Here is a 12,968-nt window from a genome sequence, read left to right on the forward strand (position 1 = left end):
TGTTAGTGGTAGAACCTAGGGAGTAGCTACATAGGTGTTCACTGTAAAATTCATTCAACTTCGTATCTGAATAATTTCATAACAAAATTTGGAAAAGAAAACAGTGACACCACAGGACTTCTGCTTCTAGCAGAGTAATAGTGATCAGATTTACCTTTCAGTCATAAACCAGAAAACTGGACAACAGGCAGTATAACACTGAGAAATAAATGGGGTGGTCTCTAAGACTGCCCTGGTTTTCCGCCTGGAAGTACATTCTAGACTGCAGGGCAGGGAGAGGATCTGAAGCAGAGTATAATAGCTTCACTGAGTTGAGGAAGCAAATTCTCACTAGATCAGAATTCAGAGACTAAGGAAACTGAAAATTGCAAGGCAAAATTCTTGAGAGGAGGAAGCTTTACAGAAAAAGAGCCCCAGAAATCTTCATAAGATCCCCCTGAGTGTTTGCTAAATATTAAAAGGTGCATGTAAAGGGTGAAACTATCAGGCCAGGCAAGAGCAACTAGGCAGCTGTGAGCTGAAATGGTTTCCACAGCTAACACAAGCCTGAGAGGCTTTTAAACTGTGACCAGCCAAAGTTGCATAGAGAATTCAAGACAGAAGATCCTGCTTTAGTTGTGGAGCTAGACTACTAAGGTGGCCAACTCCTCACCTGACCTAACAAATGACAAGGAATTTACCTGCCAGCAAAACAAAGCCTCTTTAAAGGAAGATGGCACAATCCACATGCTACAAGCAGGGAAAATTATTAATTGGATTTTCAGCTTAAAACATAAATAAAACATTGTTAGATATGCCAAGAGGCAAGAAAATACTACTATAGGGATAAAATTTTTAAAAGAAAGTAGGCTGTGGGAAACTAAGGTATCGGATAAATGAAGTTTTCTCAACAAATAAATCACCTAGGATGGATAGCTTGTATCAAACCAACACTCTCACTAATTGGAAAAGCCAGATTTAAAACACACACACACACACACTCTCTCTCTCTCTCTCTCTCTCTCTCTCTCTCTCTCTCAAAACATAAGAAAAATGCTGACATAATGACAATATTGAAAGCTAAGATTCCAGAGAGGAAAAGAACCTGGCCAACATGGCGAAAACCCATCTCTACTAAAAACACAAAAATTAGCTAGGCATGGTGGCACATGTCTGTAATCTCAGCTACTTGCTGAGGCAGAAGAATCGCTTGAACCTGGGAGATGGAGGTTTCAGTGAGCCAAGGATGTGCCACTGCACTCCAGCCTGGGCAACAGAGCGAGACTCCATCTCGGAAAAAAAAAAAGAAAGAAAGAAAAAAAAAAGAGCAGAGCTTTTGGTACTCTTGTAGGGCTGAATGGATAACACTAGAGACTTGAAATGTCAAATTATCAATAAAAAGAGGACAGGGAACTAAGCATGACACACTTCCAAGTACCACCCTCCCAAAGAAAACGCTGAAGTTGTGAATGGTAGGAGGCTACAAAGCTAAGTGGAAAGTCTCTGAAAAGGACAGAGATGTTTCTGGCAGTCTCGTGAGGAGACTAGAATTAGATCTCAGGATATGCTAAGAGGAAAGGAGGCTGGGCGCAGTGGCTCACACCTGTAATCCCAGCACTTTGGGAGGCTGAGGCGGGCAGATCACCTAAGGTCGGGAGTTCGAAACCAGCTTGGCCAACATGGTGAAACCCCGTCTCTACTAAAAATACAAAAATTAGCTGGGCATGGTAGCACGCGCCTGTAGTCCCAGCTACTTGGAAGGCTGAGGCAGGAAGGAGAATCATATGAACCCGGGAGGCAGACATTGCAGTGAGCCAAGATCATGCCATTGCACTTCAGCCTGGGTGACAGAGCGAGGCAAGGCTCTGACTCCAAAAAAAAAAAAAAAGAGAAAGAGAGAGAGAGAAAAGGAAACTGATCAACACATGTTCTCAGCTGGAACTGAGACAGAGAAACAGACTGTTATCTTTTTGAGACAGAGTCTAGCTCTGCTGCCCAGACTGGAGTGCAGTAGCTTGATCTTGACTCACTGCAACCTCTGCCTCCCAGATTCAAACCATTCTCCTGCCTCAGCCACCTGTGTAGCTGCCACCACAGCTGGCTTTTTTTTTTTTTTTGAGATGAAGAGATTGCACCACTGCACTCCAGCCTGGCGACAGAGCGAGACTCCATCTTGGGGGAGGGGAGGGGGACAAAAAACAAACAACAACAACAAAAAATCAGCCTGTGCAACACAGTGAGACCTTCATCTCAATAAAATAATAAGAGATAAAATACTTGATACACGAAGAAGTTCCCACATTCCCTTAATTAATACTGCAATGCTATCAATTCTCTTTGAAGGAATTCCCAAGAAATACTCAATTTAATACTTATGAAGGAATTAATACCAAAGTAAAACTCTATTCACCATTTTCTGTTAATCATAGCATATTCGTCCAAAACACTAAAAGAATTCTTTTGGCTCAAGGACAGGTTATAATCATTTGCTTTTGCTTTGCATTTGATATTCGTTATCTAACTCATTCACTGTTAACATGTGGAAAGATTTTCATAGGTTTGGCAACTCTATCACAATCAAGCATATCCCACAACTGGCTCTTGAAGATCCATCAGAGTGAAGAAACAAAACGTGTAAGCTTCTATTTTATCTCAGTCTTTCAAAATTTATTTTGTATGTGTTTTATAATGTATATATAAAACACCGTCATAACAGTTTAGAGGTAACTGTTCCAAGCACAGAGTGATTTCTGAGTATTCTTTTAGTAGCTTTATGTCCTAAGGTACAATTTTCTACATGGCACGCTTGCTCCTTTCCAAATGTCTAACTAGTATGAAAAAGTTGGTTGGGCCTCCAAGGTCTATTGCACTCTGTCAAGGAAGAACGTATCAAATTACTAACTTTTAATACTGACTCATATTCTAGTTCATTAGTCCTCAACCATGGTGTCATGAAACTGGATTTAAATAGGTGGAATCAAAACTAGGAGGCCTAGAATCATATATGAACACCTTTATTTACCCTGATGTCTACAGGAAACCTGGTCATAGCCATGAGAGAATGCCCTGTACAAAAATGCCACTCTTCAAGTGTGATACAATGGGAAGAAGAGGAGGACTACTCGGAATTCTATGGAAGCCAGCTTTAAAATCTGGCCCAGAGCAACCCCCCCTATGACAACAAGGACTACAAAATTCTAAAATGATGCCAGTACATTGCCAATTTGTTAGGAAATTGCTACTTTTTAAAAAATTGAAAAGAAATGCTATTAAGGGCAATAAAAATTTCAAGGGTATGTTAGTAATAAATGTAGCCATTACCTATTCTACTGGTTATTAGTACAAAAAAACCCAGCCTTTTCAACCATTCATTTCCAAACACTGATGGTTTCCACTGCCAGACTATACACAAGTTTCTAATGGTCCACAGTAAATTGAGAATGAGAACAATGCAGTAAATTATTAATAAAACTACATTCTTTTCTTTTTTAAAAAAATACTATTTGTCTTATGGTTTAATTATAAACATAATTTTACTTAAAAAATAAAAAGCAACCTTATTTGAAAATTGGCTGGTACCAATTTTATTTTAATAACTTTATTGATCTGAAATCTTAGTACGTTTAGGTTAAGTTATAAACACCTACTTCACTTAGGCACTGGGCCAGGAAAAGAACATAATGGCATATAAGAACTTTCCACTGGAGTGCTTCTTCATTCACTTAGATAATTACTAACATCCACCATACTAGACCCCTAAAGTGATGAAACACACAATAAATAGCAATATAGGCTATTCAGTAATTACAACTAGTAATTCCATCATTTTATAATAAAATTATGATTTAGGAAGTACTCCATGTTCTCCATGAGCCTTACTCTGATATTCACTTACCACACCCTAGTGGTTATTCCTTAGATTACATTTAAAATATTCCACATTGAGTTGTAGAGGCCTTAGACTATTATCTCCTCCAGGATTACTACTGTTAGTCTGTCTTTCCACCTCCAGTCTCTTGTGCCAATCCATCCCAAACATAACAGTTACACAGATTGGCCGGGCGTGGTGGCTCACGCCTGTAATCCCAGCACTTTGGGAGGCCGAGGCGGATGGATCAGCTGAAGTCAGGAGTTCGAGACCAGCCTGGCCAACATGGTGAAACCTTGTCTCTACTAAAAATACAAATATTAGCCAGGCGTCGTCGTGGGTGCCTGTGATCCCAGCTACTCAGGAGGCTGAGGCAGGAAAATTGCTTGAACCTGGGAGGCGGAGGCTGCAGTGAGCTGAGATTGTGCCATTGCACTCCAGCCTGGGTGACAGATCGAGACTCCGACTCAAACAAAACAAAACAAAACAAAAAACAAAAAACAAAACAAAACAAAACAAAACATGTTACAGCAGATTTACCTCCCCCAAAATAGCTTACAACACTTCTCTGCTCAAAAATTTAAAACTTATAGACTGAAACCCAAATCATCAGTTTGGGCATTCAAGGCTTCCTATTTATTTACTGATAGATCTCATTTCTCTTTATTCCCAACGAGTTTAACTTACTGAACACTTTGTTTTAGTCATTGATTTTAAGAAGTACAAGTGATATAACAACAGCTTTTTTTTTTTTTTTTTTTTTTTTAGATGGACTCTTGCTCTCTCACCAGGCTGGAGTGCTGTGGCGAGATCTCAGCTCACTGCAACCTCTGACTTCTTGGTTCAAGCGATTCTCCTGCCCCAGCCTCTCAAGTAGCTGGGATTACAGGCACGTGCCACCACGCCCAGCTAATTTTTGTATTTTTAGTAGAGATGGGGTTTCATCATGTTGGCCAGGGTGGTCTTGATCTCCTGACCTCATGATCTGCCCCACCTTGGCCTCCCAAAGTGCTGGGATTACAGGCATGAGCCACCGTGCCTGGCCAACCTTTTTAAGGGCAAAAGAGTTACTGCACTAAACGTGCATCTCAATTTTAAGATATATTCCAGCCATAATTCAACTAAGCTGACAGCCCTTTAAAAACACAGTAATTGGGCTGGGTGTGGTGGCTCACGCCTGTAATCCCAGCACTTTGGGAGGCCGAGGCGGGTGGATCACTTGAGGTCAGGAGTTCGAGACCAGTCTGGCCAACACGGTGAAACCTCATCTCTACTAAAAATACAAAAAATAGCTGGGCGTGGTGGCGTATGCCTGTAACCCCAGCTACTCGGGAGAATGAGGCAGGAGAATCGCTTGAACCCGGGAGGAGGAGGTTGCAGTGAGTCGAGATCGCGCCATTGCACTCCAGCCTGAGCAACAGAGCAAGACTCCATCTCAAAGAAAAAACAAAACAAAACAAAACCTCAATGAGTTCCCTCAAGTATGTTTTATTTGGTTCTGGAATGCAGTAGAGATCATTTAAGATGCAGGTAAGGAAAAAATATTTATCACTTGCTTTGTGTGTTCTGTACTCTGTACTCACAATAACTGTGAACTCACTGTCATGTAACAATATTAGAATATAATTTACCTGTTAACTTCTTTGCTGTCATTAGAAAGTAAGCTCCATGAAGATAAGGGCTTTGTTTTCCTTACCAATGCAACCTGGCTGCCCTGAATAATACGGTGGGCATTCAAAAATGCTGTTGAATAAATCTGTCTGGAAAACCGAGCAATTCAAGATGACAGAAGACAAGATGCTTGCTCATCAGCAAATACCACTGAGGTCATGTCATGAGTGAGGAGCCATGTGAGACACAGAAAGCAACCTAGACAGAAGGAATGGGGTGTGTCTCTAACTCTGGAAGAACTCCAGCTTTCTGCTAGATCTAGTACATGGTATATTTCCCAAAGTCAACTAATTTCTCTGTCTTATTTTTCATGCAGCTTACTTTTGTGTCAGGATGATTCTGTTTTAGAAAGTGGCATTGGAACAAAAGGATATTTAGTTTTATGCCTATCTCTTGCCTAAGCTACCTTTTATAATTTTATATGTACATTCAAAACTACATTCGTTCTTAGGCATGGATCAGAAGAAGGTTGGCTACTTCACATATTAAAAAACAAAATCCAGGAGGCCACCATATACTTCAGAAAATTTTTATACGACTCCTGATGTCATGCCATAGTGGCTGGTCAACTGCCAAAACAGAGGAAGGGTGCTTTATTTTCATGAGGTGGCGGGTTTTTTTTTTTTTAATGTAAAAGCATTCTGTGTTAAATTCATCAAGGAATTGACAAAAAGCTATTTTCCTACACTTGACAGTAATATACTGTTTTCTGACATTCCTGTTATCAACTCCTCTGAAAATCTTTTAGAGATATACGACTATTAGTAAAAAAAAAAAAAAACTGAGACTGAAATGTCAATATGAAAACCCTGCCAAATACCTTATTCTTATCTATTTCTGCTATTTTGATATTTCAGGTAGAGTCCGAGGAATAGACAGGAAGAAATGGTATCGCCTGACAGTCAATTCTACAATTCTTTTCTTTAAAGAGAACATGGCAAACTTACACAGTACAATTGCATACTAGAATAAAACAAGGAAAATACTGAAAATTCACCATGCAAATACTAATTGTTCCAGCAATTCTCTCATCTCCCTTATTTGTCATTAGCAAATATGTTGCTAGTGGCTCTCTTAAGAAAAATTCCCATTCTCTGCTCTCTTTTACAGCAACATTCTTTGAAAATGTGATCTACAATGGTTCCCTCAATTCCTTCTGTGGCCTTCTCTCCTGAAACCACTCCAACCATGCTTTAATTCACCTTTCTCCCTCTACCAAAACTGCTCACCAATGTCTGCAACAACCCCACCCCACTAAATTCAATGGTCTCAATTCTCAGCCTTCATCTTACTGATCCTGTCTGTAACAACTGACACAGACAATCCCTCCTCCTCCTCCCTCTCCAAAACACTTTCTCCCCTTGCCTTTCACATACCACACTCTCTTGGTTTTTCTTCTACTTTATTCGTCACTCCCTTCCCAATCCTTTCCTCATCTTTCACAGGAATGAGGAGGAATACCTAAGCTCTGGAATACATCAAAGGGCTAATCCATATACCTCTTCTTTATCTGAGCTCTCCAGCACTCTCTATTCCCTCCTCTATTGCATTTCTCTCTCCAGGATTTTTTTTAATTAATTAATTTATTATTATTATTATACTTTAAGTTTTAGGGTACATGTGCACAATGTGCAGGTTAGTTACATATGTATACGTGTGTTTTTTGTTTTTTGTTTTTTTAAAAGACAGAGTCTCACTCACTCTGTCATCCAGGCTGGAGTGCAGTGGCACAACCATGGTTCACTGCAGTGTCGACCTGGTGGGCTCAAATGATCCTCCCGCCTCAGCCTCCTGAGCAAATGGACTACACACGCTCGCCACCACAGCAGGCTTTTTTTTTTTTTTTTTAAAGATATGGGGTCTCACTATGTTGCCCAGACTGGTCTCCAACTCCTGAACGCAAAAGTGATCCCCCTTCCTCAGCCTCCCAAAGTGCCAGGATTACAGGTATGAGCCACTGTGCCTAGCCTCTCTCCAAGATTTAATGCTACAGGACACACTGCAGAGTTCATTTATTATTTTCTTTCTCTAACAACTAGAATATTTCATAGGGTAAGCACTTTTGTCTGTTTTGTTTAGTGTTGTATACCCAGTGACTAGACAGATTTAGCTCGTTGCAGGAAGCCAATAAATATTTGTTGAAAGAATGAATGAACAACAACAAAAGTGGTAACAATAACAGCCACTTTGTACGAGGAACTTATCAACCAGACATCCCAATAAGCATGTTACATATATTTCATTGAACCCTCAAACAACCCTATGAGATCTCTGAGGCTTTGGAGAGGAGTGGAAGTCAGGGTGGTTAACATGCACCAAATTACCAAACTACTAAGTGGTAGTACCATGATTCAAACCCAAGTTTATCATCTTCAAAGATAATGCTCTTAAATTCCTGCACAGTACCAATTTTACTGGACTATTATTATCTCATTAGTTTTGGAATAAAGGCAACTGCTATTTGAAGAGTCAGCAATCTAAAATTCCCTACAGTTGTGAATTAATCTCCATTTCCTTTGTGAAGACAAACTTTTTTTTAGTAATATCAATTTAAAAACTTTAGTGAAGATTCCTTTTTTTCTCAGGCAGGGTCTCACTCTGTCACCCAAGCTTAAGTACAGTGGCACAAATACAGCTCAAAGCAGCCTCAACCTTATGGGTTCAAGCAATCCTGCCTCAGCCTCCTGAGTAGCTGGGACTACAGGTGTGCACCACCATGCCTAATTTTTAAATACTTTGTAGAGATGAAGGTCTCACTATATTTTCCAGGCTGGTATTCAATTCCTAGGCTCAAGCAATCCTCCCGCCTTGGCCTCCCAAAGTGTTGGGATTACAGGCATGAGCCACTGCACATGGCCAAGATTCTTTTTTAGGGCAAAGGATTCTATACTGCCATTTTCAGTGATAACAGTGAAGGTGAGAGGGCGCACTATTCTCCTTCAAAGTGTTAAGGGCAGTACTTAAACTTTCAATCTCTCCCATTTCTATTAAAAAGCTCAAGACAGTGGTTTTCAAAACTAGCTGCAGAGTCACCTAGGAGCTTTGTGTTTTCTGAAAACAAGATTCCAACATCCAACTCCAGAGCAAACAGGGCCCAGGAACCTAGTATTTTATAAAGCTCCCCAGAAGACCTTGGTGGTTAGCCAAGTTTAGAAAACACCAAAGTTGGCAAGAGACTGACTCTATCTGAGCATCTGGCTCACTGCTTGACAATGACCAACTCTCATCTGTACCGACCTTCTTGGAAAGAGGAACGATGCTGTTGGGTCGAACAAGCCTCCGCTTCTTACAGCTCAGTACAGGACGTGTCCGGGCTGCCACACAGGTGCCATCAGATGATGAAGAGACGAGATTCAGTCGTTGCTTCTTATGTAATTGTTCCTCAGCATCAGAGCTGTCACCTGGAATGTGGTCTGCCAAGACAGGCTGAAGACTATACAAGGGGAAGGAAGAGTATTCTCAGAACACACAAAGAAACAAAATAAATAAACAACAAGAAAACACAAAGAAACAAAGCCTCTTATACTAGTTCAACCTCTATTTGCTAATGTTCAGGCACAAAGAAGCATTCTAGAGCAGAAGCAGGTCTCCTCTTGATGTCTGTTAATCTACCTGTGTGTGCTTATGTGTAAGGTTCTTGGTGCACATTAACTACATCATGTCTGAAAGATAAAAGTCAGTAAATAAACTCAAGTTCTAGTGATTGAGTTCTCCTCTACATCAAACACATGAGTAAATAAAGTCTAGAGAACTACAGTTGGTTAGAAAATGATGAATTTTGCAAATGTTAATGGGCTTCCTTAGAATCAGTTCTATGAAACCTGAATTTTAAGGGTGTTGTACACATCATTCACTTGTACAGAATCTCCCTGAATCTTTTGTTTTCGCCCTTGAATCTTCATAAATACAGATTTACAAACATAGCCCTTGGAGATCTAATCTGTCCTAAGCAGAGGAGGTTAATATAAACACTTCTGAGGAATTCCTGCAAGATTAAAACAATAATAATTCACAGTAACTGTAGTGTCTTTTATTTTACTCCATGTCCACTCCATTTTAGTAGGTAAAAGGAAAATATACAATTAATTAAAATGCACTGCTTCATTATACAGTGAAGATTAAAAATGTTACTAAGTGATAAGGCTTCCGCTTCTTTAAACCAGGGTCAGTCCCGGCTAAAGAGAACTAAGAGCTCCAAAACACCTTTACAAGTCTACTAAGTGTAGGAAGTAGAAGAGCTAAAACTTACGTATTAATAACTCCATTGACAGGTCTGAGTGCTCCACATGATTTGGTAGACAGTGACTCTGAAATATGACCAATAATAGGGGCACCATGGTTTTCCAGTGGCTGAGAAACAGACTCAATCTGATTAAGAAAAAGGAAAAAAAAAAATTAACATGTACCCAAGCACGCACACCCCTGCCTGAAAAGCACCACCACTTCATTTGCACAAAGCACCTAAAACTTATGATCAATTTGAAAAACACAACTTGAATGACTGAGGAAAAAGAAAATAAGAGAATCAGTGGTCAGGTATGATGGCTCGCAACTGTAATTGCAGCACTTTGGGAGGCCAAGGCAGGAGGATCGCTTGAGACCAGGAGTTTTGAGACCAGCCTGGGCAACACAGCGAGACCTCATCTCTAATTAAAAAGAGAGAGAGAGAGGTTGACAGAGAGAAGGAGAATATGATATTAGCTTTTGCTTTGGGGGGAAGAGGGATGAGGAATCCAAATGTACAGACTAAAAGTAAGTACCTATTGACAGGAAAATGACCTCAATAATTCTATGGAACAGAAGCTTAGCAAAACAATTACACAGTAACATAAGCTTTCAACTAATGATCAAGAAGGATATACTAACATCAGTATCAAGATGACTAAGAGGAAATTTAAATGTAGTTAGTATCTGCTTAACTCTAACAGGGTATGCTAGAAGCTTGTTTTCTAAAAACTATGCTTTGTTTAAAAATATACACACAGGCCAGGGATGGTGGCTCATGACTGTAACCCCAGTATTTTGAGAGGCAAAGGTAGGAGTATCTCTTGAGCCCAGGGGTTCAAGACCAGCCTGGGAAACATGACAAAACCCCATCTCTACAACAAAAAAATACAAAATTAGCCGGGCATGGTGGTGCGTGCATGTAGTCCCAGCTACTCAGGAGGCTGAGGTGGGAGAAGGATCACCTGAGCCGGGAGGCAGAGGCTGCAGTGAGCCATGATCATGCCACTGCACTCCAGCCTGGGTGACAGAGTGAGACCCTGTCTCAATGAATAAATAAATAAACACACACACACATTTTTCCCTGACAGAAAACAAAGTTAATAAAATCTCAATGAATCTAATTATCTGATGCTATCAGATACTAACTATTGTCTTTAGAGTATTCAAATCAAATATGTTTAGAATATAAAATGAAATAACAGATGAGAAAGAATAGAAAAAGTGTGATTTGCAGTATTCAAAACAAATTATATATTTACTAGGCTCAAAAGGGATAGGAACAGTATGAATGCCAGTCATATAGCACCTCTGAGGTATAGGCAATAAAGCAACAAATGCAGCTATCCCTCAGTTCTAGCAATTGTTGAACTATCCCAGAAAGGCTATGGGTCTTTGACTCCTTACTTTATTTTTTTGAGATGAAGACTCGCTATCCCGCCCAAGCTGGAGTGCAGTGGCATGATAGCAGCTCACCGTAGCCTCCACCTCCCTGGTTCAAGCGATTCTCCTGCTTTGGCCTCCTGAGTAGCTGGGATTACAGGCACACACTACCATGCCCATGTAATTTTTGTATTTTTAGTAGAGATGGGGTTTCACCATGTTGGCCAGGCTGTTCTTGAACTTCTGACCTCAACTGATCTGCCCTCCTCGGCCTCCCAAAATGCTGGGACTACAGGCGTGTGAGCCACCACACCTAACCTGTCTCCTTACACTTGAACTGACTCTGGGGCACGATGAAGTTCTCTTTCCTATAAAAGCTTTCAAGGTAAATATTCCTATAAATGCTTCCTACAAATGCTTTCAAGGTAAATATTTTGAGGCTGAAATTCTACTTTTCAATACTGATTTCTTTTGTCTTTATACCCCCAAGGATAAAACACCAAAGGACTGAACCTGAAAGTAGTCCTAGACAAGCATCAAAAAGAACAGATTGAGGCTGGGTGTGGTGGCTCATGCCTGTAATCCCAGCACTTTGGGAGGCTGAAGCAGGCAGATCACCTGAGGTCAGGAGTTCGAGACCAACCTAGCCAACATGGTAAAATCCCATTTCTACTAAAAATACAAAATTAGTTGGGCATGGTGGCGCCTGTCTGTAATCCCAGCTCCTCCGGGAGGCTGAGGCACAAGAATCACTTGAACCCAGGAAGTGGAGGCTGCAGTGAGCCAAATCACGCCACTGCACTGCAGCCTGGGAAAGAGAGAGAGACTGTCTCCAAAACAAAACAAAACAAAAAACAAACAAAAACAAAAAACAGATTGAGAAGATAATCTAAAAGTTTTAATACAAATTATCCTAAAATACAGATCAAACTATATACACAGACAAGTCATATAAGTATGCTACAATGAGTGAACACCGAGGAAAGGCTGTCTTTTTTGCTGGATACCCTGTACATCTACTAAGATATCACAAACATCTTGAACAATTGTCAATGCTATCAAAAATTACAGTAAATCTGGCATAGACACATTGCCTTAAGCTCTATGCAGATTTCCCTTGGAAAGCAACACGGTATTAAGCAGCAAGAGCTATAAGGATATTCCTATCTTCTGACAAAATATTCTAACCAATTTTTTAAAATCTACCCTAAAGGAGTAACTCAACAAACACACCCCCAAAAATCTTATTCACAAAGGTGGTCACTGCAATGATATCAATAATCTAAATGTTATAAGCATTATAACTATAGTTATCAGTTGTGGTACACCAAATCAAAATATTAAAAAGAATCATAAAGGATATTTCTTCTCTTATGCAAGAAGAGATTTCAAGAGAAAAAAATAATAGTTTAATACAGTTGTAGTGACTAAAAATATACATACACAGATAACAACAAGACAAAGAGTGTTACAGTTGTAAAACTATTCTGAAATTTTCTTTACATTTTAGGTAATAGTTTTGTATTAAAAAGAAACCCCCATAAAACCAAATACCCTCCTGAATGCTAGTAAGGATTTACTACACAGGGGAAACCTCAAAAAGGCTAAACAAATATGGTATGACAAAGAACAAGAAAAATCAAAAGAATTTAAGATTCAGGTTGGTATTAACAGATGTATAACTTCAGGCATGTTATAGGTATTCTAGATTTCAGAAGTTCTGGTTTAGATGAAAAAGTTTCAATAGAAAAATGCTGTTTAAAAATGCTGTTTGTTTTTATTTCGGCATTAAATTATGGCAGTGATTTGATTTATATATGGTATATATAATTTATATGGTATA

General features: G+C 39.7%; 1 protein-coding gene across 27 annotated transcripts in view; it reads right to left on the reverse strand.

Moving 5' to 3' along the window:
• The window catches only part of KANSL1 (KAT8 regulatory NSL complex subunit 1), a 195,250-nt gene that overhangs the window by 27,854 nt on the left and 154,428 nt on the right, over positions 1-12,968 (reverse strand). For all 27 annotated transcript variants that reach the window (XR_010152817.1, XR_010152816.1, XM_063798414.1 and 24 more), the window contains 2 exons: positions 9,768-9,886; positions 8,756-8,951 (listed from right to left, as the gene is read on the reverse strand). Coding sequence is in view for 25 of the 27 variants with exons in the window: in XM_063798414.1 (XP_063654484.1) it covers positions 8,756-8,951; positions 9,768-9,886 (315 nt within the window). In the remaining 2 variants the exon portion in view is untranslated. The remainder of the gene's footprint in view (positions 1-8,755; positions 8,952-9,767; positions 9,887-12,968) is intronic.

The sequence above is a fragment of the Pan troglodytes genome, chromosome 19 (assembly GCF_028858775.2).
Source record: "Pan troglodytes isolate AG18354 chromosome 19, NHGRI_mPanTro3-v2.0_pri, whole genome shotgun sequence".
NCBI classification, from domain to species: domain Eukaryota; kingdom Metazoa; phylum Chordata; class Mammalia; order Primates; family Hominidae; genus Pan; species Pan troglodytes.